The sequence below is a fragment of the Vicugna pacos genome, chromosome 5 (assembly GCF_048564905.1).
Source record: "Vicugna pacos chromosome 5, VicPac4, whole genome shotgun sequence".
In the NCBI taxonomy this organism is placed as follows: Eukaryota; Metazoa; Chordata; class Mammalia; order Artiodactyla; family Camelidae; genus Vicugna; species Vicugna pacos.
The window spans coordinates 22,654,603-22,680,783 of NC_132991.1; the positions used below are offsets into that span (position 1 = coordinate 22,654,603).

The window sequence follows — 26,181 nt, forward strand, 5'->3', positions numbered from 1 at the left end:
ACTAAGGTAGTCATTCTTGAAGGATGGATATCTGACAAGAAAATAGTAATAATTAAATAAAGCCAACAAGAGATCCTGGATAAATGCCAGCCATTGAGCCAATGTAGAAATTAAATTTAGAAAGAGTTTACAGTTATACTCTCAGTTACTGAGATCAGGTAAAGTAGAAATATAAAGCTGGAAACACTCTCATGTAATGGTGGAGAAAATGTGTGCCCTCAAAATGATACAGAACCTCTCCTCATGTTCAGCTCTGAAATCAAGCTGGACCTTCAGAAAGAAGGAGAAAGAAATGAACAGCACTTTTTGGGAGCAGTCTGGGTGTTCCTGCGCACAACTGTTCTTGCCAGAGGGAGAAGCCAAAAAACCAAAGTATTGCGAGAATGACTCTTCTTGTGGTAGCTCTGGCCTCCTAGGAATTAGGAAGCACCATAAATCTCAGGAGAGAGACTGTGCAAAAAATTCCCAGCCCACATTTCAGACTCCAGAGGTTCAGATGCATTTTGTTACATTGAAGGAAAACAAGCAGGCTTTTTGGGCACACCTCTCAGCCAGGCTCAAACTCTACATCTTCCTGGGTTGTCCATCATTCGAGCTACCAAGAATGTTACCTAGTTCACAGTTTGCAACTATTTTTTAACAGGCTCATCTGCATTGTTAAAAAATGCCTATATTTTGGCAGATAAGCCAGTCAACTCTGGAAATAGTGCTGGTCTCTTAGACTTTCTTTTTGGAAAGTGTCTTAAGATTTATGGTGGGAATTACTCATAACAGCTGCATTCTTTCCACTGGGTTTAGACCACCATTTGGTCTAATAACTCCTAATTGTGTGTCTATCCTAGTCTAAGCTTCTTCATGAAAAAAAATAGGAGGGAAGACTTTTGAAAATCCCTTACAGCAATACCCGGTGATTTCTGTCAACAGTAAACACTATTTTGAAACTCAAGAAGGTCAGCTGATGAGGGGCAAATAAACAACATTTCAGTGAATGTGTATTTCTTCAGAGAATTTTTCATTAACCTCACATAAATGCTGTCCTGATCAAAATTAATGTAAAATGTTTTAGTTTCGTTGTGTTCCCAAAGTATTTTTAGCATAAAAGGCAAAATTCCTGTCAACTTTTACAGTCATGGTATTTTCTTGAAAGAAGTACCTCTCAAAGTGATTTTCTCCAAACTTCACCAAGCACAACATGGGTACCTTGAAGACATTGCTCATTTAAAAATCATAAGAGGTCTAATTATATTTCCAAAATAAGTAGTTTCCAATCCAGCAAGGATAATGTGGCCATGAAAAGGATGTCCAAATCCACCAATTTACATTGGTTTGGTTTGGCATAACTTTCAAAGTTCTGGGAGCAAAAAGAGGATGCACGTGAATCACTGTGATTCAGGTTCAGTTCCCAGGACTTAGGGTTTGCCATTCTGTGAGCCATTTAGGGGAAAGCTGATTAACTTCAAGACTGTACCTATAAAATTTATAACTGCTGAAATTCATTGATATGTTCCAGATTATTTTGCAAAATGTAATACCCTCCTTTTTGATATGTACTTTGTCATTTTCACTCTACTTATGTAATTTAAAAAGTATGAGAGCAGGGGACCATGAGCCATTCAAAGCAGGAGCCACTAACGTCAGAAATTGTTATCTTTTGCAAGATATATGGTGCTGATATCTCTGAATCTAAAGGGCTTGGAAGTTGTGTCAAGTTAAATTCAAATTGCATCTAATGCATTTTGCTTTACTCCTTCTTACTTTCTGGTTTCCATCTTAAGCCACAAAGCAATTTCTCTACTGTGACTTAGTTCTACAACCACAGTGGTCGCACTGGTCTGAGTTACCCTCCCTGTCTCCATCCCCAGCCTGCCCTCCTTTTATTCCAAAAGAAAATTGCATTATTAATTTAGGATGAGTCTGCTTTGTTTGAACAGTATAGTGCTTTCCAATTTCTCATACGTAATATATCCAACCCATACTGCTCTTTCAAATGTTTTTGATTACTGAACTTAAAAAAAATTCTACTGAAATTTATAAAAGATCAAAGGGGTACTTCCTATGTTGTAACTTTAAATTTCTAGAAGAGAAAAAAGTCTTTAGATACTGGGGAATTTCAGTAATGGAAATTCAGCTTACAACTCTAGACAACATATGCATTTCAATAACATAAAAAATAATACTAGAAAAGAAAGAATTCTGCTTCAAAATAGAAATGCACTTGATTTTATACATCGAACGAGGTATGCTTATTCAAATGAGGCTTAAGTAAGGTCCTTTATTGCAATGCAGTGTTGTTGGAATTCAAATAATTTTGTTTACTGTTGACCTTTGATAAAGATCCAACTAATTAGCAAAACAAAAATTAATTTAAAAAATACATGGTAAGTCTTGTCACTTTTTATTGTAGTAGTTGTTAATCGACATTTCATCTTTAATCATTGTTTTAAACAGGGCTAATTTGACTGATTTTTTTAAAAAAACATATATTAAGATTTCTCATTTGGGGAATGTAGACCTGTGTGTTCCATCAATGTTTCTGTTTTCCAAGATATTCTTTTTCTCAACTCCCTTCAGAGCAACTGAAAACTCACAGAAAAAAATCAAGACCACTTTCATTTGGTGGAACTTTGTGATGGCAAACAAGATGACATTATTCAATATTCGTGGTTCTGAATGACCTTTGACTATTTCTAAAGCAAAAACTATCACCAAAGACCCCAAATTTGTCATCAGTAAACATTTTTCTATAGACAATATGGAGCCACTGATGATCATTTTAGAAAAGAATTTCAAACTATTCTCCCTAATGGTGACACGTTCAGAAAAATTACACATACCCCCAAGAGGGAAAACCTTGAAAGGGACACACTTACGTGGATGAGTAAATTTTAATATTTCAAAAATCTATAACCCTATTTAAAATTATATAGTTAAAGCCAAGTACCAAACACTATCTAATGACAAAGCAAAAAAGAAAATTGTTGATAAATTATAAAGTTCTGAGCACATGTGCATAAATTGAAAACCAACATGGTCCAATACTGAAACTAAAAACCAAATGTTAGGAAAGTTTTAATTAAGAGGACTGTCATATTTAAGTTGTCAAATGCATATTGTACTTAAAAACAAACTGGAGTGCCTTTGATTAATGGAGTTAATTTGTGCATCAGGAAAAAAGAATGCATTTGATTTTTATAAATGTATAAATGTATAAATTTATAGTTATGTCACCACATAGTAGTAGGTGTCCAACCTCACCTCAATTTGTCACAAGTTCATAGATTCATAGCTCTCAGGAAGGGACAGAGGTGATTCTAGAACTACAAAACTCACACCAATTAATACATTTGTTAATGGCGATTCCATTTTATTGACATTATGTACAACTTATTATGTGGAAGAGTAAACACCATAGTGAGGAGGGATAGATGGGGCATAGAGGGTTTTTAAGACAGTGAAAATACTGTATATGATACTATAATTATGGATACATGTCATTATATTTGTCCAAACCCACAGAATATACAACAGCAAAACAGAACCCTAATGTATATATGATGGACTATGGATGTGTCAGTGTAGTTTCATCACTTTTAACAAATGTACCACTCTGGTGGGGGATGTGTTGACCATGGGGGAAGGCTATGTATGTATAGGAGTAACAGGTATATGGGAAATCTTTGTACCTTTCCTTCAGTTTTGATGTGAACTTCAAACTGCTCTAAAAAAAAATGTCTTAAAAATTACTGAATGATAGCTTTCAAGTATGCCACTAATATTAGTATTACACATTATGTTACTCTGCCCTAACCTACTGATAATATATTTTGTGCAACAGCAGAAATGTTCCTACTGTAAAGTATGTAAAAACTGAGATGGTAAAGGAGCTTATTTCATGTCAGTGAAGGGTTTACAAGGACTTTATCCTGTTATGCAATGACGATAATTTCTACCAATTGACTTAATACTTACTATTGTGAATTTCAATGTTTAACCCTGGTGCTACACCACCTCCCTAGAGAAACTGCTGAGATACTGACCTCTACATTAGCTGGTACTAGGCCTCTCTGAGGGCCTAGACATATCGAGGAATATGCAATCCCAACATTAAAATTATGTTATCAACATTTCTTATTGACAATAATAGTGTTTTAAGTGTTTCTCTTTTCACTTTCCTGTTTCTTCATCTTTTTGATAGCTGGGTCATGGAAATAACCACATGCTATAAATAAAAATATGGAAAACAAGTGGTTGATTATCCAAACCCACTGCCAGGATAAGTTATTTTGAATTACAGATGACTAGTTTTAAAATAATCTGAAACTAATGTCACCATCTTGTTAAGGGTTTCTTTCTGTTTTGTCCTCCACAATGAAGCACCCCATTACCTGCAGTACACTATGGGTTATCAAACTAGTTCTTCGTCTGAAGTAGTATTTTCTTTCTGTAGTCATATAATCAGAACAATACATGTTATGCTACAGTTTCTTGATTACAGGAAAATGAGAGTGAAACAATGGAAATGGAATGGAATCCCTAGGAATAGAATAAGATAGAATGGAGCAGAATAAGAGTAAAGAGGGGGATGGAGAGGGTAGAAGAGAAGAGAGAGGAAGAGAGTAAAGGAGAGAGAAGAAGGAAGGAAGGAAGGAAGGAAGGAAGGAAGGGAGACTTCACAAGTACCTTGGGTTACTTTGACGTTCCAAAAGGGGGCAATGATTCGCATATACATGAAGGTCGCCCCCCACCCCACCCCAGCTTCATTCTTGTCTTTTCCTTGGGAATAAGTCTTAACTATACTGTGAAATCCTGTGCTACCTACTGCTCTTTTATGGTTCAACTACACTCAGATCTGTTAATGATTAGCTGTCACTGAACTTCATGATTAGTTTATTTGGATTAAAATATTGATGATTGCCTGGTTTAGGACATAGAAATTTGTTTTCTCTGTGAGGAAGAGATGGTGGTGATTTACTGCTTCCTTCTTTCCCATAATTATTAGTTTGTTTTTCTTCTACCATTTCAATTCTTGTATGAGTGAATATAAGACATGCCTGTTTGTTTTCAGGTCTAGATGTTGATGGAATATACCGAGTCAGTGGCAATCTGGCAACAATACAGAAGTTAAGATTTATTGTCAACCAAGGTAAGTGATTTCTTCACTTCAGAACTTTTTACAAGCAGTTTCTTCTCTAATAATATTTCAGACTCTCTGCTGTATGTATTATGAATAAATAATGATAAAAGCTTTGAAGGGAGAAAGAGAAAGTTGAAGAAATTAAACAATTATCTCTAGAGAAGTGAAAGATAGACAGTTTACTTGGAGATGAATAGAACAAAGAGAGGGACCAACTATTAGTTTGTGTGAAATAAAGAACAAGTGGGAAATGTGGCAAATTAAAGTGAAGAAGATAATAATAAAAGAGTAAAAGAAAAGTGTAACCTAACTTTGAAAAATGTACCTGGCATATTAATACACACTTAATAAATGTTGATAAATGAGTGGTGGAAAATGTAGTAATCAAAATCACAGATGTTAGAAAACCATATAACAGGTAAATAAAAGAATTAAAAATTAGGAAATACACATATCATCAAAGAATTGCAAACTAAAATAACAATGAAATACTACTATAAGCCTATTGGAAAATTTAAAATTTCTAAAAATTTTAAGCACTAAATACCAGCATTTTAATGCTAAAATTTAAAACACTGACACCACCAAATGCTGGCAAAGATGTGGAGCAACAGGAACTCTCATTCATGCTGGTAGAAATGGAAGATAGTACGGCTAATTCGGAAAATAGCCTGGCAGTTTCTTATGAAAATAAGCATTCTTACCATATTATCCAGCAATTATGCTCCTTGGCATTTATCCAAGTGAGTTCAAAACTTATGTCTCTACAAAAAAATGGCACACAGATATTTCCAGCAGCTTTATTCATAATTGGTAAAATTTGAAAGCAACCAAGACGTCCTTCAATTGGTGAATGGAAAAACGAACCATGATACATCCATATAATGGAATCTTATTCAGTAATAAAAAGAAATGAGCTATCATATCAAAAAAAGACTTGGAGGAAACTTAAATGCATATTGCTAAGTGAAAGAAGCCACTCTGAAAGGGCTACATACTGTATTGTCTCAACTACAGAGCATTCTGGAGAAGGTAAAACTATGGAGACAGTAAAAGATCAGAGGGGAGAGAAGGATGAATAAGTGAGCACAGGGGATTTTTAGGGCCATGAAACTACTCTGTTTGATATTGTAATAGTGGACACATATCATACATTTGTCAAAATCTACATAATATACAACACTAAGAGTGAATTGTAATATAAACTATGGAATTTAGTTAACAATAATGCACAAATACTGGCTCACCAATTGTAATGAACGTACCACACTAATGCAAGCTGCTACTAACGGGAAATTGTAGGGGGATGGACAGGGTTAAGGCCAGTATCTGGGAACTCTGTACTTTCTGTTCAGTTTTTCTGTAAACCTAAAACTTCCTTTAGAAAGGCATGGAATTTAAAAAAATTAGGAAATATTGAAGGAAAAAAAAGGAAGGCTAAAACATCTTTAGATAGTGTTGCAGATAGCTTATAGGTTTAGAATTAGATATGTGGCATAAAATCCAGGCACTCCTTCCTTGTGCCCTTGGCATTTTATATTCTTGGTTTATATACCTCCCTGTACTCGGTTTCTTATCGGTAAAAACTGGAAGGAAATATCTTGGAAACATTTGTGAGAATAAAATGAGATAGTATGTGGTAATCCTTTAGTAATACAACAGATTCATGTTAGTCGTTTAATACATGTAAGATTCCCTTTCATTTAAAAACAGTCAGTAATGTCTTCTTGCCTTCAGGAGAATTTACACAAAGTCTTCATAATCTGGCTTTCCAATTAAATTCTAGCCAGTTGCAGGTCCTCTGAATTTATTTCAGAATGCATTCCTAACTGCGCTTCCATATTTGCATTCTGTTGTATTTCTTAATGCCTTTGCATACTCTCATCCATCTATTTTCAATACCCTCCTATCTTTTCCTTCCCATGCCACATACACAAGTTTCCTGCCTGGTCAGATTTGTCCTTATACTAAAGGCCCGGATTAAAAGTAATTTTCTACAGGAAGCCTGCAACGTTCCTTCAGTCAGATTCTTCCTCTGTGTGCCCATTGTGCTGGGTAGTTAAATACACTATTAATACAGGCATATCTAACTTCTAAAAGTCCAGCTATTATAAGACCCTGAGATTTAAAGCCATCTTTTAGAGAGAATTTTGCCAAATCTACTCAGTGATTATATTTCAGAAACATTAAAATGTGAAAGTCTTGGAATAAAAAAAGAGGACATTAGTTGAAATATCTGTTTCCTCCACAAATCTTCATACACCTAAAAAGGTAGAACTTAAATCATCGTTGCATCTCCCCTCACTAACCAGTTGTATGTAGCCCTAGAACTTCCATACAGGGAGCTCTTAATTAATGTTTGTTGAGTGGTGTGTATCTGTCTGTGTGCGTGTGTGTGTGTGTGTGTGTGTGTGTGCGTGCGTGCGTGCGTGTGTGTTGCAAAGGGGAGAAGTATCGATACTGAGAATCACTGACCCCTCCAGCAGTTCACTTTGGGCTGAACTATCCTTTTACGTCTTAACTGCAGTACTTTATGCCATGGCCACATGATTCGTATTTCTAAGAATCTCTGTAACCGATAATCTGTTTACTCTGTTAGCTCACTAATATGAAACTCTTTCACAGTTACTCTCCTTTCTGGACAAAAAAAAACAGAACTGGACTTTACCTCATGACTTCACATTGGCCCCACTGGACTGAACCAGAGTACCCTCTCTGTGGTTAAAAGATAGAATAGCCCCAACTCTTTATGACTATTCCTGTCTGTAACCAGCTAAAATCATTCTTGCAATATATTTCATACTGAAACCATATCCTGATTTGGATTCTAGACAGCTGGGCAACACATTTCTTCTACAAAGAAGAAATCTCAAAACAGAAGCCATGCTAGAAACAAATACTAGTTGCATTTCCTGCCTTTAAAAAAATTATGCTCAGCAGTTTGAAAAGGCAAAAAAGAAATCTGCAATGAAAATATGAAATCTGTCCATCTCATCTTTTGCAATCCAAACTTCAGCGTCCTCTGGGACTGTGTAACTGCTCATGTTTCCCTAAGAGTTGACAATGTAAAGCTGGACAGAGGCCTGGGTTGGTATCTGGTAGCACAGAATTGTCAGTAAACTGTCTCCCTGGTTTATAGCACTGTCAGAATGCAACACATTCAACACAAATTATGCTATATTAGGACCTTTGATACTGGTGATTTTGGCCAAGCTATGTTGTGGAGTTTTTTGAATTAGATGATAAAAGATATGCATATAGCAGCCTCTCTCAAATTTTACTAATCAGATTATCCTGTGAATGAAATTTCAGGAATGAACTCATACCTTGGTACTAACACCATACCTTCCCCTGCTTCCACATGTGGAGCAGAGCTGCCCTAGAAGAGAGTTAGTGCTGGATGCAAAGAGGTTGAATGTGCACACTGTGGCCTCCCCTCTGTGTGTGTGTGTGTGTGTGTGTGTGTGTATGTACGCAATGAAATAAAGTAGCAGTAGAGTGGTAATTCCATGAAAAACATAGAGGTATGTGAATGCAATATATTCTTTTTTTTTTTTTTTTTTGTATTCGAAGATGAAGCAGAGATGATTTGGGCATACCCTCTTTGTAGTAACACCTTTTATCTCCTCCATATTCACATTTCACAATGTTTCCTTTTTAGAAGGTTCTGAATGTACATTTTAAAAATGAACAAGCCCTACCCACTATTAGACTAGACAAATGAAAACTGATTTTGGGGATTTTCAAGAACAGTTTAATTGCAATTTATGTATTTCACTAACTTTCTTGAATGCTATAATCATCAGCAATTCTAAATACACCAGTTGAATGATTCAATTTGTTTTGGTTTTCTGTTTGACTCACTAAATCAGTAGAAATTGGATACCCTTATTATACTTCCAGATCAGATGGCATACAAGTTAAATTCAAAGTGATCACTTTTGAAAGCATTTCCTAATTACAACTAGTAATGTTGATGATAATAGTAATTATTATTAAAAAAGCAACTAACATATTTTCATAATTTATTATGTGCCAGGCACTGTATTAAGTGCCTAACTTATATCATTTAACTTAGTCATTTCTATCAGTCCATAGAATGTGTGCTATTATTGTTCCCATTTTAAAGCTGAGGAACCTGAGGCTCAGAAACATTAAATAATGTCCCAAGGTTATAAAGCAGTAGGTGAGGGAGCTAGGACTGGATCCCAGGTCTCTTGTCTCAGAGCCTCTGCTGCAGACTGCTGCCATGATGTGGCATTTCCCACGCGTTAATTGTTGATTCCCGCCTTACAAAAGTGGAGAGCAGTCTTTTCGTGTTTTATGAGCTCATTCGTGACTTTCTGTTTTCTGGTTTTTGTGAGTGACAAATACTGTCACAGGAGTTTGGCTAAAACTTTTCAGGAAAGAAAAATGCCTGGGAAAACACCCAACACCTTAGTTAGGAAGAAGCCGGCACTGCCATTCTCCACAGGGCTTTATGTATCTATGTTCGGACCAAGGAGCTACTTCAGCACAATATTCTGTTGCAACCTGCAGGAAAGGCATCAAGAATTCTAGCCTTACTGGGCTGTTGATGCATTAGTGAGCAGTGCTTTGCCTTGTTTGTTGTATTTGGTGACAGCCTTCAGTGACATTTTGCTGATGCCAATCTTCCATTCTGTGAGGGCGTCCCCCAAAGAAAACTGATCTATAACTTTAGATGTCAACTTGTCATCAGCCTGTGACACTGTGTTGATTCTCTGGAATGATCTGTGACCCGACGGTTTTCTTGCGTGGGGGTACTTTTACAAAGGGCAGACTTTAGCACTGAGGAAGCTGCGTAACTGTCTTGAGCACTTTTGACAGTGGGCCTTAAAAGTTGAACCAGTCTGAATTCCCCCCTCCTTCTGACATCAAAACTGTGGTCTGGGCAGCCCATCTAGCTTATTGCCCAAACTCCAAATTTGGTTCAGACTCTCTTTGGTATTAGTTAGCTGTTCTTTTTCACCTTTTAAAAAAGGGGACAAGGGAAATTGATATCCTTTTTGGAAAATATTAACTGTGAAGCTTCTCATGCCCAGGAGCCCATGGGAGGGCCATGAAGCACTGAGGGGAGAACTGAATGGGAATTTTCCGAACTGGTGTTTCTTAGTACACAATAATAAACGTTCCCTCTAAGCATTTCTCTGAACTGGAGGAAGTTACTTCTTACCAGGATTTTAGACATGTTTTCCGTATATAGAAAAATAATTTAAAGGAACATTCTCAGGGACACCCTCCTTCACTTTTTCACACCCGGAGGAACAAAATATATAAATGCCATAAATCTACATGGCCAGGAATCTTAATTGGGTATGTGGGTGTGTGTACGTGTGTGTGTGCATATGATTGTGTGTGTGTTATTTTTAAATGGAAGAGGATTTTTTTCTCATTAATTTACAGTCTTGTACTTTGCATATCTTTATTCACCCAGATCTTATTGGCATAATAATCCAAATTAAATATTGGCTTAAAGAGATGGATTTGCTTATTTTGAACATGCTAAGAATAAGCTCCATTGAAAATAAACTATTAGAGAAACAATTTTATGTTCCAACTATATCTAAACTACTTTTATATAGATTTGTACCACAAAGCAAAGAAAGCAAAGCGTTACCTTTAGTAGTTATCCCTGTGCTTTTCATATTACTTGCAGCATCAAAAATTGAATAAAAGAAGGAGAAAGAGAGAAAGAATGTGAACAATTGGCAGTTTCATCATGAAATAAGCAATTGGATGAAACAGAAAAAGATCTGGAAAAGGATTTCTAAACTTCTAGTTCTGTTCTCATAAAATAGCCCTTGTATCAAGTCCACTCATTTTTCTATTAAGTGAGTTTATATTGCCCTCTTATTATTTTTAAAACGAGGTATTTCCTTAAGCCTGCTTCCCTCTCACCGCCAACCACAGCAACAACAAAACAAACTGTGTTATTTGCTTTATCCCATTTCACAGAGCGGTTTTTTGGTTAAGTCAAATCACTGATATTGCACCTTTCTGGCTGCCGTGTGACGAGATTATCTTTTAACAATGATTTATTTTTCCCATTAAAGCTGAAAAGATCACTTGATCATAAAAGGGCCAGACTCTAATATTGGTCAGGGCTTTGGAAACTCTTTTAGACCTCATTTTTCAGCTACAGTGAGCCAAGGAGCTCAAAGACTACTGATGCCAAAACTTGTATCACTTTCTAGCTGCTTAAGAAAATGTATTTGCCTTTAGTAAATAATGCTAAACATGGAGGTCAAAACAATAAGTTCTTCACGTGCATACATGTTTAAATAGTTTTTAGTTTCATATAATATTCTAATAACAACTTTCTGAATACTTCTAGTCTCTAAAGTACACACATTCTGACTACTTATTTTAAAGCAAAATCATATCATCCATTTATTGTGAACTCTATTTTATAATTTGTTACATACCAAGCAATAAGAAGCTGACTTAACTCTGTTGTAAAACAGTTAAAGACTGAAACGAGCTAGTGGGGAGAGAGCACTGGATAAGCCTGGAAGGAGCTACCTCCTTATCTTGATTCAGAGCTATTTGTTAGTCTAATAGAAACTATTTTAACCCCTTTGAATCAAACTCTTCATTTTCAAAAGGAGAATAATAATGAAAATGTGAGGACTTTAAAAATTCTGAATCAGCCAAGTAATAATCAGAATTAACAAAGATGATAAGTGGTTACATAAATCAGATCAACATTACTTAGTTGTCTTAAGAAAAACATGATACTAAATATTTATAATCAAATATATTTTTTGGCTTCCACATGATTGAGTTTTCTCTGATGATAATAAGATTGTTTTTTCTAGTAAGAACAACCAAAGATAGGAAAGCTTCCAATGATTTGTCTCATTCCTAGCCAAATTTGTAGGAATTCTGGGTTCATGAACACAAAAGAGAAACTTCGCTTTTCTTATCCACAGACTTTTGGGAGATTCCAGATCCCAGAAGAATAGCCTCATGTTCATTGGACAAGGGAAGGAAAGTCTACTGAAATTTTAGATCTTAATTTAGTTGTGGCTTTTCCATTGAGTCCAGAAATTAAATCAGTCAGAGTTGTATAACTGCCAATCTTCAAGGAAACCTCTAAGGATGTTTATAAAAATCCATCATCATCATAAGTCATCATCATCACCATCAGAATTAATGTGTAGTCATTAAAAATTAGTGGAAAAACACACCAAGCTTACTTCTGCTCTCACCAAGCTTCAGAGCACTGGTTTCTGATCCTGATTATATTTCAGTATAATTGTATTGGTTATCTACTGCTGCGTAACAATATTACCACCAACTTAGCTGCTTAAGGCAATACACATTAATTATCTCCCAGTTTTTGTGGGTCAGAGGTCTGGACATGGATTAGCTGAATCCTCCAAGAAGCTATAGTGAAGATGTCAGCCAGGGATGGATCCTGATTTGGAGGCTCAGCTAGGGTGGGTCAGCTTCCAAGCTCCCGCAATTGTTGACAGGATTTAGTTGGACTTAAGTCCTCAACATTACTGGCTGTTGGCCAGAGGCCTTGTAGACCTCCCCACAGGCCATCTCACAACAAAGCAGCAAGAGAGAGGGAAGAGTGGCTAAAGCAGAAGTTATCATCTTTTGTAAAGTATCGTGAAGGTTGTATCTCAACACCTCTGGTGCATTCTGAAGGTTATAAACAAGTCATGGTTCCTAACGATTCCCTAGAGGAGGGGAAAATCAGGGATCATTTTAAAGTCTGTCTGCAACGAGAATCAAATAGTGGAACTTTTCAAAAATAAAGATTTTGGAGCCCAGTCATAAAAACTCTGAAGTATAAGTATGCATTTTTAAAGAAAAACTTTTGAGGCGAGTCAAGTGCATAGCCAGATTTGGGAACCCCTGCACAATATCCAGCTAGTTTTATTCTGGCTATTTAGAGGAGACATGACCTACAAACCATAAGTCACGTGAGGTTTATGTTTGAGGAAAGCAAAAATAGACTATGAACCCTTATTTGTCAACCAATTTTCTAGCAAAGAGAGATTTTCTCTTTGATTATTGATTGATGTACTAATGTTAACTAACTTTTATAAATTCTGAGTCAGGATATGGAGTATAACTAAGAAATGAATGTCATGAATGTGCCATGTATATTATCAATATGGTTAAAATTACTGACATTTTTCATAGCTGCAATCCTTTTCAAGTATTGTAGATTCTGGAATAAATGAAAAGGAAAGAAGCTTTACCTAGGGATTTGCTAACAAAACTAAAGAGTAAACAGTATTTTAAAATGTAACAGAATGATACCGATGTTGATAATGGCTAGCATTTAATTGAGAATCTACTACATGGCAGGTATGCAAAGAGTTACCGCTAATCCTCATAAAAATTTGCAAGGTAGATAAACCTTATTATTCTTATTATTCACACAAGAAACTTGTGATTTGGAAAGATTAAGTAACTTTTCTAAGGCCACAAAGTTAATATGTTTTGGAACCAGAGAGTGAACCCATTTTATCACTAGTTGCTGAATTCAGTTTACCACGGGGAGGGGGCAGAGAGACTTTTTTTCTTTTTACATCAAAGAAAACAAAAGCCACTTTTTCTCATTATAATACTATACTTTCTTGGTGTCCAGTCTGTGGGACTCTTTTATGAAAGAAAACCTCATTTAAAAATGTTCTTTCAATAAATAACCCCTAACTGCTTGTGCCTTCATGAAGAGTAGTAATTTTGATCCATTTTTGTATCCCCAATATGGCAAAGTGCCCAATATTCCTTATGGTTTAAATAAAGATTTGTTCCAACAAAATTAGAAAATGATGAACTTCTAATGCAATTCACCTCCCTATCAAATGGTTTCACTGGTACATTGTGTTAGGTGCCATTTCTTGAGTGTTTCAGTAAAGAAGACTCAAGCTATATTTTGCATTTATTTTCTCCCAGACCCCTATAAATTAACACTTAATTTTAGATTGGATTAAAAAATCATGGGACATAAATAAAGAGTGAAAAATCCGTTATTCCCATTCTCTGCCTCAGTAAGACCCAGCTTAAGGAGAGATGATTTACTGTCCCTCGACAAAGTGTGTAATTAGCAGTGGGGCAAGTCAGGCATGATACTCGGAGGAGTCGTGTAACTTCGTTTGCCATCTTGATTCTCCAAAATGTTGGAAATGACTAAGTAGAGATAGAATCAAAATTGAATAAATATCAGTGAAATTAATTATATTTCTCTTGTTAAAACTCCATGCATTGAGTTTTGAATTTTGAAAGTATACTTTTGTTTTTGTTTTCAAAAATAATTATAGCTTCAGTGACTTGCATATATTTATGTAAAACCTCTTTTTCAAGGTGTTCCATGTAGTTCAGAAGCATTTTGTAACAAAAGTGTGCTATAGGGAAAAAAAAGCACTCTTGTTACTGCAAAGCTGCTTCTGGAAGGAAAAAGTAACAAGTCTAGGTTTAGGAAGGAGTTTTTTCAGTTCCCCATGCATACCCTGAAGAGAAGCATCCAGAGTTTACAAAGATAGGGGCTAAAACAGTGATCACATGAAAATCTGAATGACTTAGAGTCATGCGACTTCAAAACCCATTGTCCCGTGTGCCCTCACATTCACGAGCCCGCTGGAGACGGAGCGGCAGGTATCCCTGTCGGCTTTCTCCTTCTCGGAGGGTCCTGACACATCAGAACTGACATGGAACTGAGATGTGAGCGCCATAAATAAGATTTTGGCTTTTACATCGTTAGTTCATTGACAGACACATAAAGAGTTCTTACTCTGTGTCAGGAAACATGCAGGATGCTGGAAATATAGCAGTGAATACAACGAATGACATTCTCATTGACATAGAGCCTAGATTTCCATGGCTGTTCCAGTCCAACAGTCAAGAAGACTGGTGGTCTGTTCACTGTGAATTAGTAAGAAAACACGAGGGTCTGCAGGCCCCACAGATTCGTTTCCATTCCTACCTCTCTGATCTCACCATGTCCCTCTCTCATCTCATTGTTTTCCAACTGCCCTGGCTTCCTTTCTTCCTCAGACACATCAAGCTCATTTCCTTCCCAGGCTTTGACTTTTGCTCCTGCGTACCTGGAATGTGCTTCCTTCAGACTCCCACAAGAGACTCTCTTCTCAACATTCAAATCATCGTCTCAGCAAGGCCTTCCTTGCCTAACACGTCTGAAACTTGCCTCCACCCTACCCACCCAGTCACTCTCCATCCCAATATTTTGTTTGCTTTCTTCAGAACACATACTACCTGAAAGTGCCTTGCTTCTTTATGTGTTGCTTCGGCACCTGCCTTTCTCCTCTACGCTGTAGCTCCATTCAAGCAAGATTTTGCCTGTTTTGGTCACCTAAGTATCCCCAGTTCTTACTGCACCTGGCACATAATAGCCTTCAAATAAGTATTTGTTGAATAGAAATGAATTCCATAAGTAAATTAATGAATAATGTTGAAGCACCAGTGATGGATAGGTTCTAATCTAAAGGTAACTTTAGCTTTTAGGAACAGGAAAAAAAAATACTTCAGAATTTGAGAGTCTATGTCCAATTGGTCCAATGAAAAACAAACTTCTCCCCACCTTTCATGTCCCACCTCCACCTGAGCTCACCATCTGACTTTCCAACATGGACCTCATAAGAAAGACTTGGCGAAAAAAGAAGGCAGCTGTCAGGCTGGAGGACCAGAGCCAACTCTAACAGCCTGGCCCATTCGGCCAAGAAAGGCTGCCTCAACAATGGGTGACTCCCAGCCCGGGTGGTAAGAGCACATTCAGGACTGTCACCTGCTTATGTGAATTTCCACAGTGTAATTCCTCTCAGTGACATTATCACCAAGGCTCTGACAGCCACATGCCAGTCTGCCAAAGAGCACCTCTGGCTCAAATTGCAAGGGGCTATCCTGGTCTTGCCATGCCCCCTCGCAAAGGTATTAAAAATTGAAAAGTATATAAGAATCAGGAAAGGAAAAAAAATAATTTAAGGAATAAAATAAGGTTTTAATTTGCCTTAGAACAACTTCAAACGGCAATTATTCATTCAAAAATATGTGTTGAAAACCAACTATGAGCTAGGCTCTCTTCTGGGTACTGAGGAGAGAACCTAGGGGAATCAGACTCTGGGGGAGTGTTCACTTTGTTGTCAAGAGATAGCTAATAATCAAATATGCAAGATGCTTACAAGTCAAGAGTCAAGATGGGGCCAAGATAGAGAATGACTGATGGGGATGAGAGGGATGGTCCTCACGTTGAATGATCTGGGAAGATCTCTTTGAGGAGGAGCCATCTGAGTAGAGACCTGACCTGTCAGGGAGGAGAGAGGCACACAGAAATGTGGGGGGACAGCAGAGCAGGCAGAGGGAAACTGGTCCCAGGGAATGAGGGCTTGGATGACATCAGGGCACAGAACTCAGAGAGGTGGGCAAAGCCAGCCCAGGGAGGACCTTGCAAAGCGATATAGGAAGTTTGTCTTTCGTTTTAAGTTCAGTGGAAAGTCACTGTGGTTGAGGGGATCAGGGAATGATCTGACATTATTTATTTATTTTAAAAATATTCTTTCTGCTATTGGAAGAACAAGAGGACAAGAGTTAGGAGGTTATAATAGCTCAGTCAAGATATAACAACAGTGACTGGTTTACATGGCATAAGCGCTATATTCTAATTTGTCTCATTTTTCATGTGCCTTTTGAACCATTTCTTTTAGGCAGTTAGGTGTCATGAGAAGAATGAGGTTCAAGAGTTAGAAAAACTGGGTTAGTTTCCATGTGACCTCTTACTAGCTGTGTCCTCTTGCCCAAGTCACTCAGCTTTTACAGGCCAATTTTCTTTTCTTTAAAGCAAGACTACCTGTTCTCTTGAGATGAGTTAATTACGTGAAATTGCGAACCAGTTATACTGGAAAATGCTACCACATACCTCGTTTCATTGAGCTTCACTTTACTGCTCTTCACAGATACTGCCTTTTTTACAAATTGAAGGTTTGTGGTGCCATTATTCCAATAGCATTTGCTCACTTTGTGTCTCTGAATCACATTTTGGTAATTCTTACAATATTTCACGCTTTTTCATTATTATCTATATTTTTTATGGTCATCTATGGTCAATTATCTCTGATGTTACTACTGTAGTTGTCTGGAGTGCCAGGAACCATACTCATGTAAGACAGTGATCTTAGCCTATAAATGTTCTGCACATTCTGACTGCTCTACCAACCAGCCATTCCCTCATCTCTCTCCTTCTCTCTATCCCCTGACACCCAACAATATTGAAATCAGACCAGTTACTAACACTACAATGGCATTTAAGAGTTCAAATAAAAGGAAGAGTTACATGTCTCTCACTTTAAATCAAAGGCTAAAATGATTAAGCTTAGTGAGGAAGGCATGTCAGAAGTCACAGACCAAAAGCTAGGACTCTTTTGCCAAACAATTAGCCAAGTTGTGATGCAAAGGGAAAGTTCCTGAAAAAAAATAAATAAATAAAAGAACTACTCCAGTGAATACACGAATGATAAAAATGCAGAACAGTCTTATTGTTGATATGGAGAAAGTTTTACTGATCTGGATAGGAAATCAAACCAGATACCAACATTCCTTTAAGCCAAAGCCTAATTCAGACATATGTCCTAACTTTCTTTAATTCTGTGAAGGTTGAAAGAGGTGAGGAAGTGGCAAAAGAAAAGTTTGAAGCCAGCAGAGGTTGGTTCATGAGGTTTAAGAAAAGAAGCCATCTCCATAACATTAAAGGTGAGGCAGCAAGTGCTGATACAGAAGCTGTAGCAAGTTGTCTAGAAGATCTAAGATCATTAATGAGGTTGGTTACACTAAACAGTTGATTTTTCAATGCAGATGAAACAGTCTTGTATTCAAAGAAGATGCCATCTAGGACTTTCATAGCTAGAGAGGAGAAGTCGGTGCCTGGCTTCAAAGCTGTCTCACCCGATCTTCATAAGAAGGCGCTTCACTTTACAGATGATCAAAACTCCCTTTGAGTGTAAATGAATTCTTAAAAGTTGCATTTGTCTCATTCAGCTGATGTTTCTGGAAGGCACTATGTGAATTTAAAGCCCAGCCACGATCTTCCTAATGTCTGGTCTCCATCTTGGAGGCTCTCAGGGCAAACAGGATGTCTGGCAATCTACTTAACATAGTGTCCATGAGATCCTAAAAAGCTCATTGGAATAATTTTGTTCAAATGGCAGTTTTATTTGCTGTTTCACTGTCTCATCTTTAACATTTTTCCAGATTGTTTGTCTTTTTGTGGTCTCCCTACTCCCTGCTACATTTTCCTTAGTGAGTGCCTGTCTTCCCCTCTACTTAATTCATTCTTTTCATGTTCTGACAACCGTAAGGGATTCACTCTCCTCTCTCAGCTCGAGATATTGGAATTCAAAATCTCATCAGCCATCAGGACTGGAATATACTGGAGTATATTATTATTTGATTGGTCCCAATGGAAGGAACAGCAGATCTGTCTTTCTAAGCAAGCGGTGCACAATCATTGGTTCTGCTGAATGATAAATTCACCTCCTTAAGACAAACTTATGATTCTTGGAACAAATCTCAACAGGAATTATCTTCTTCCTCCACTATGTTCCCATAGCATTTTGTACCTGTGGCTCAACACTGATTTTAGTCTATTTTGCATCACATCTCACTCTCTTTCCCAACTGTTAGATGCTGGGAGGTAAAATGTGCTTCACACTTACTTCTGGATTTCCCATTATGCCCATCATGTGCCAAACACATTATAGGCTCTTAGTAAAGTTGTACCTGCCAGAACCTATCATTTCTGCTTGCCAAATACTCAGCCAGGGGAAGCGTATGTCTTGGCATCAGCATTACACTTCTAGCCCCAGAGAGCCATCTGACTTGAAATTGGGGTCAATCATCAGTTGGAGCATAGAGAGACCAAGTGTGCCTTTAGAGCCTTCAATTCAAATACCCTCACCTCTGACACCTCCAAAGGCATTGAGCCTCAGTGAGCCTACTTTCTCTGTACTCATACCCAAAGCACCCAACCATCTTCTCCACTCCTTTTTCCTTACCCTCTACTGAACTTTATCATCCCCATTCGCAAGGGTCTGTTCAGACTTTCCAAGGTGACAGTCCATTAATCTGAGTATACTAGCTCAGGCTCTCTACTGCATAGTAGCATAAACAGGGGACCTCCTATAACCTGGCCAGTAATGAGGATATCAAGCTTCTAAATAGGTATTTTCAGCAAGTGATATTGACTCACCTTGAATCACACCCCTTAGACAACCGTATAGTCAGCTGTGCCGGGAATTTTCCTTTCATGACTCAAGAAAATGTTGCATCTCTCATATGTTTATTCTGACTTCTGAATATAGCCATCCTGAATCCTAAATCCAGGTGTAATGTCTGAGATCACTGTCCTTAATTCTAATGTAGTTACCTAGAAATTCCTCCTAATCAGAACTTTTAAAATATACAAAATACAATTGAAACAAAAAAGACCATATAAAGAACCATCTAAAACATTTTAAAAGTGAAGTACACTAGCTAAATTCAATCTCCAAATTACAAAAATGGGAAAAAAATTTTTTTTTAAATTCTTATATCTGTTTCTTCATTTATACCACCTTGTGTGTTTATAGAAGAAATAATATTCAGGTACCTTTTATTTCACTGGGATAAGGAAAGGAAATGCTAACCACAAGGCAGCCTCATGACTCATAAGTCTGTAACTGGTATTAATGAACTTTTAAAATGCTAATTTTAGTGCTTACCCCAACAGAAAGACACCTTAGAGCAAAACCTCTCATTTCTTATCTGCTGAAAGCAATGTGTTTGCATCCCTTACAAAATAAAATGGTTGAAATGGGATTTTTGAATGGTTTAAAGTTTCAAGGACTTCTCTTGTTCACAGTTATTCTTTTAGAGAAAAGAAATTTATAAAATCACATCCCTTAATGGTCCCTCTGCTTGAAAATGGAAATACTTCCCAATATGTTCCACTGTAGGAAAATCAAAAATAACATGTAAACTACAAATATGTTAGCCAATTGAGAATATTTATTAACTAAATAATTTAATAATAAAGAAAATGCCTAGTTGATTAATTGTTACAGAGTAAAAATTACAATAAAACTGTCTTGATCAGTGCTTTGCAGAAGCGCCATTACTGTCTGTGCAGTTGTTTAACAAGGATTTAATTGGAAAGATAAGTGAATGCACATTTAAAAGTATTGTTAATTTGCTTTATAATCACCCCATCCTTCACAGTATTGACAGCACAAGGCACAAACCCCTTTCTGTTTTACAAGTATTATTTTCCATATGTGCACAATAAATTCTGAAGCAGTAATTGGAAATTTTATGGGTTCCAACATACCTAGTATAGTGTGTTTAGAGGTGCACTCCTCCTTTATAGAGGTAACTCAGTTCTAGTTGTTGGAAGCAAGTGACAAATCCGACTTATGTATTTTCCCCATTCGCTGCAGACCACCATCATATTTTGTCCATTTCCAGAAAAATTGCATCTTTTATATTTTATGTTTAATAAAGTCAGGATTGAGAAGAAGAAAAAATTGTCTGAATTATTTTCAACCTGTGACTGTTTATACTATTTTCTTGAAAAGATGCGTAAATAGTAGAGATTCTAACTAAGGATGGTTTCTAGACTGTATCGCCATAGCAGAACACCATTTTCCGAAGATAGTTGCATCTGAACCTATTAAAGGAGAAAAGAAAAGGAATAAAGAATGTCTTCTATGCATGACCTCTATTTTTATAGCCATGCAGACTCACACACAGACACTCCCCTCACCTTCACACAGCCTTTAGAGTTTGGAATCATGTGGTCAAAATTCCAATCAGTATGGCTTTCAAAACCATGTGTATATAATGCCTCAGATTTCTAGGCCTTGCTGACCAAGCCTCCATTACCTAAAGCCCAGAGACCTTCTTTAATGTTGAGTCTAAAACTGCTTCAGAAGCAGCTTGTTTGCTTAGTCCAATAGGGAGGGAGTTAGCGTATATCATCTATTTGCTAGTTCTGAAGGTGTGACAGACTCCAGGTTTTACTGCAAAAGAGAAAAAGTACAAAAATATGAGCCTCTTCTTAAAAATGGTGAACTAGAGTTGAACCTATTTCAAAAGCAAGAATTGTCTATTATCTCTGGAAGATAAAGGCTGCCCACCTGATCTTGATGAGAGGGGCATGTCCCAAAAGTGTCTCAAGTCAGTGACACTAAAAACTGTGAAAAGGTACAGGAAACATGCGTCATGTCCTCCTCAGCCGTGCCCCCATCTGCTAGAATTGGTAGAAATATCCTTTACTTTGGTTAAGTGTAGTTTTTTTTTTTTTCTGTGGATAGCAAGTGCCTCAACTATGAAAGCATAGGAATTCTTTTGAGGAAAAATTTTGTTAGAATCCTTTTTAGTATAAACCCCTTTGCCCTCTTGATAAAACAGGTGATCTCATATATCATCAGGGGGAAAAGTATTTTTATCTTTAGTTTGGCTATGCCTCTAAACCTCTAAGCCTCTCCCATTCACATTAGCTTTTATGCTTACAGTGTGAAATAGACATATACTGAGTTTCATATATCTAGAGATGTGCCAATAAATGCTAATAACCAACCATTAATAACAACTCACCAATCACATGACTCCTTTTTCATTTCTTTCTACATATGTGTATGAAAAAGAAATAAGAATAGTCTTTAAAGTATGTACACACGTGTGCCCATGTGTTCTCTCTCTCTCTCTGTATATATATATGTATATGTAATATGTGTGTATATAATTTCTCTAGCAAAATTCTTCCACACTGAGTTTCACTCTCCCTACATGTATATACGCTTGTGTGTAGTGAAAACCATACACAGGCACACATGTGTGCACACTTTAAAGACTGTTTTTATTTCTTTTTCAAATTTCTCCCTTAGAGGCAAGGATTTTAAAACCGTTTTTCTCGGGTGAGAGTGTCTTTGGGACCAAGACCTTGACATGCCCCATTACAACTAGACCGAGCTGAAACGGGAGCAATAACAAAATGTCCAGCTGTCCTTTAATTAACTGAAATGAGGAGGATGTACTGTTTTGATGAGAGAACCAGGATTTTGTGCTGGATAATGGGATGACTCTATGTTTCTGTGCCTTCCTGCATATGACGGAGCCATGGGGTGCGGGAAAGCAACGAGGCCCTTTTATGCTCCAGTAGGGGGAGCTTTCTTCTCCCTACTGTACGAGCAGCATGGTACATGTGTTTAAATACGCCATCCTAAAATGCAGACTTTTCATTTTCATTTTGCAAGTGGGAAATTTCGCTATGTGATGGGCACATTACTCTTCTTAGCGACACATTTTGTGCAAACTCATTTGGGAAAGAATAGGAAATTTAGAATACTGCCTTCATATTTCTTCTGGAAATGTTAGCCTGAATCCATTATTTCCAAACCTGATGAGGATTACAGTTCATTTGTATTTCACAGCAACCCATATTGTATTCTGTTTTGTGAAGTAAATAAGAGATGATACCATTCTAATAGTGCCTGTCTTTTGTTTTCCATATGAATAGTCCTATTCTGGGGGCAAGAGGGAAGGAAAAGGAAGCAGGGACTGGAGTACTTGATTTAGCCTTCTCTAGATGGAATATGTTATTTTGACAAAGAAGTGCCCTGAATTATTTTATAAATAATCTAAACTGGAGGAGGTGGAACATAAACTCACTTAGGTCACTGAGTACATCCATATTCAAATGACAATATAAAAAGCACTGTTCGGTAACACCCAAATCTATATCTCTTATTTAACAAGTTTAAAATACTCACGGACTAACCTGATTTGACAGCAGTGTAGGTGGATGCTTATGTGCCAATGAAGAAAATTCTTTATATACAAAATAATTTCCCACCATCATTTCACTGTGCCTGAAATGCCACAATTAGAAAATCAATTCATTTGACTCAGGCAGGAAAGGCAAATAATTTTACCTCTTATACTAAATACAGTTGACTGTTAGTGGCCGATTAGATGGCTGTGTTAAGAAAGATACTGAAGCATTGTCCCAAAGAGAATGAGTTCTGTGACCCATTAGTGATGTATAGCATAGGCATTATTTTTAAAGAAGAGTCTTAATATGTTTGCCACATATTTTCTGTTTCTTGGTTATGGTATTGGATTAATAAAATTTGATTATTAGAATGCAAATATCATATGAGTTTTATACATTAAAGAAAGGTAATGAACACAAATCTGTTTATCAGGCAGGATAGCATATATCCCCACATAGACCTCCAAAATAATACAGCAAAGAACAGGAAATTTTGGCAGAGTCAGAAGAGGGGAGGAGTATATGATAAAGAATAAGGAACTCAGAAGTCCCAGAAGCTTAAGAGCAAAAAATGCCTTGACTCTAACAATGAGTTAGATGAAAAAGCCACTTAACAATTTTACTAATAAGACTAAGCCCTGTTTCACCCACTAACGAAATTCCCCCCTTTGGTATAAGGTATGACCAGACTAGTTTGTTTGACTCCTGTTCATTATGCAAATCATATATTGACTTGATTCCCACTGGAGTGACAGGAAGTCCAAAATGATCTTCCCCACAAGAAATGTTCCATCTCAGTTAACAATTTCAGCTGATGACCATATACACTGTCTGTCTATAAAATTTTCATTTAACTATGGGTGGAACAAATCCCCAAACTGAGAGATAAAAGCAAATCAACTGAAATACAAAAAAATTAAAATGATGTATCTAACCACAGTCTTCCTGCTTCACTTTCACTTAGTTTGGGCTCAGATTGATGAGATTTATTTTCATTAAGACACATTTGACAGACCCTGGAAAAAAAAAAAGTTGGAACTACCATCTGCACAAGATCTCATTATTCAGGTTGTCTGTTGACTTTAAATATACTATCACCCCATTCCTTATATCAGCTAAAATATAGTTCCCTTCACTGGGGATAATGATTAAATGTTGACTTTCTCATTTATTGACATATTTTGGTCTCACTATATGAGAATGAAGAGGCTGAAAAACTCAGCACCATTAAAGAAACAAAAGAATGAATAAATAAGTACAAGTAAATAAGTTAGAAGTTTTTTGATTTCAAGGAATAGGAGAGCAATCCCAATTGACTTAAATTTTTTTTTCATGTAATTAGAAAATTCAGAAAATAATCCAGATTCAAGAATGACTACAATTGGGAGCTTAAACAGCCTCATCAGGACCTTTCTCTCTGGCTCCCTCAGCCCTGCTCTCCTCCACATTACCTTCATTCTCAGGCTTCATATGGTGACAAAATGGCTGCAGTGTCTCTGGGTCAACATGGTCCCTGCTTTTAGTTCATCAGGAATCCCTTTTCTCTTTTGGTCGTTGAGTGCTAATGACCAAAACTGGCTCATGAACCAGTATTCCTGAATCAACTACTGTGGCTAAGAAAATCAGATGAGCAGATTGGCTTAGACAAATATCACATGCTCCAAAATTGAAGGTAGGGATAGAGTCCTATCCAGGGATGCAGGAGAAGGATGCTGCCCCAAGGAAACTTGGTACACTAGGTCCAGGAGTAAGGTGCTCTCTACAATGAGTAGATGAACTTTCACTGGTAAGACAATGAATGTCATGCCATGGAGAATGGTGGGTGGAAGAGATGTCGGGCATCATGAAGCGATGCTCTTATCTTCAAGCAGTCCTCAAACACACTGAACACTTTCTAGGTAAATTCATTCCACTGGTTGGGGAGCCTTTTTTAAATATGCAGTACTTGCTTTGGGAGATGATGTACACAAACTTAGCTGTAACTGATAGGTTCAGGAAAGGGGTAATTGCATCCTAGTTAAATTGGTTAGCTTGCTTCAGCATAAGCATGGGCCCTAACATGTTCTCAGCATTTAATTAATCCATAATCTTTGAAATGTTTTAAGAGTAAAATCTATATGCTTTCAAAGTACTTTAGGCTACCAACATTAAAAAGGAAAAAAAAGCGCATGATTGTATACAAGCATATTGGAATAAAGATATATAAAATTACAACATAGGGTATTAAAAATGAGAGACTTAACCCTGAACCAGCAAAGGTAAATATTGGGAGAGTCAGAATGATGATAAAGAATTGTGTACCCCAGAACCAGGTTAACATATGATAACAAATACAGTTCAGCAAAAGGTCTGACAGAGTAGTGTTGAGATATTTGGTGACTCCAGGATGTCCAGAAATCCTTAGTGACTCTCTAGACATAGGTTAAGGTGATTTTTAGGTGACCTTTCTTGTCATTTTTAGTGGCATCTGTGCAGAAGATGCCTTCATACAAGAAGAGAAATTGTTTTTTGTTGTATCACAGACACATGACTAAGCATTCAAATATAATGCAAATAATTGCAAACTGATGTATCTAGCAGTTTAAAAAATTGAATAAATAATTTAGCTTTTACACATGGGCAACCCTTGCTGAAAAAAACTACAAATCAAAGCCCTTCTATCTGAATCTATTTTGTTAATAGATGAGCTAATATGATAGGCATTTAATTGTATAATGTATTATTAGCCATTTTCTTTGTCATACCATTAACTTTAAATAGTATTAATATTTAACATTTCATAATACACACTACAAAGTTCTTATTTTTTCCAGATGAACAGAAAATGTGCATTGATAGTAAATCTCTTTAAAGTGGGTTTTAAGATGCTCAGTATGCAAAACTTGTTCTATTTACACTGTTTGATCAAAAATACTCAAAATGCCACAGCATAATAAGGCAAATGCTGTAAGATGACAATGATGCCAAAACTGTATTATGACTTTTGTAATCAAATACAATGTATGCATAATTAGGCATAATTATATAATTTGAATATTTAAGAGAGCATTTAAAATGTGATAGGAGGCATCTATGTACATGGTCTTCTCAGGGATGGTTAAATCTGAGAGTATAAAGTTGCGATCCATATTTGTTATTGAATGGGCAACTCATTCAAACACAAGTTTACTAGAAGAAGACTTGTAGCTGATTCAAATCATAGGCACTAACTATCTTGGCAAATCTGAGTCTGTTTGAATTTGACCTA

General features: G+C 36.8%; 1 protein-coding gene across 3 annotated transcripts in view; it reads left to right on the forward strand.

Annotated features, from left to right (window-relative positions):
• Nucleotides 1–26,181, forward strand: part of ARHGAP15 (Rho GTPase activating protein 15) — a 584,181-nt gene that overhangs the window by 399,862 nt on the left and 158,138 nt on the right. For all 3 annotated transcript variants that reach the window (XM_072960912.1, XM_072960913.1, XM_072960914.1), the window contains exon 11: nucleotides 5,066–5,143. In XM_072960912.1, coding sequence (XP_072817013.1) covers nucleotides 5,066–5,143 — 78 coding nt within the window. The remainder of the gene's footprint in view (nucleotides 1–5,065; nucleotides 5,144–26,181) is intronic.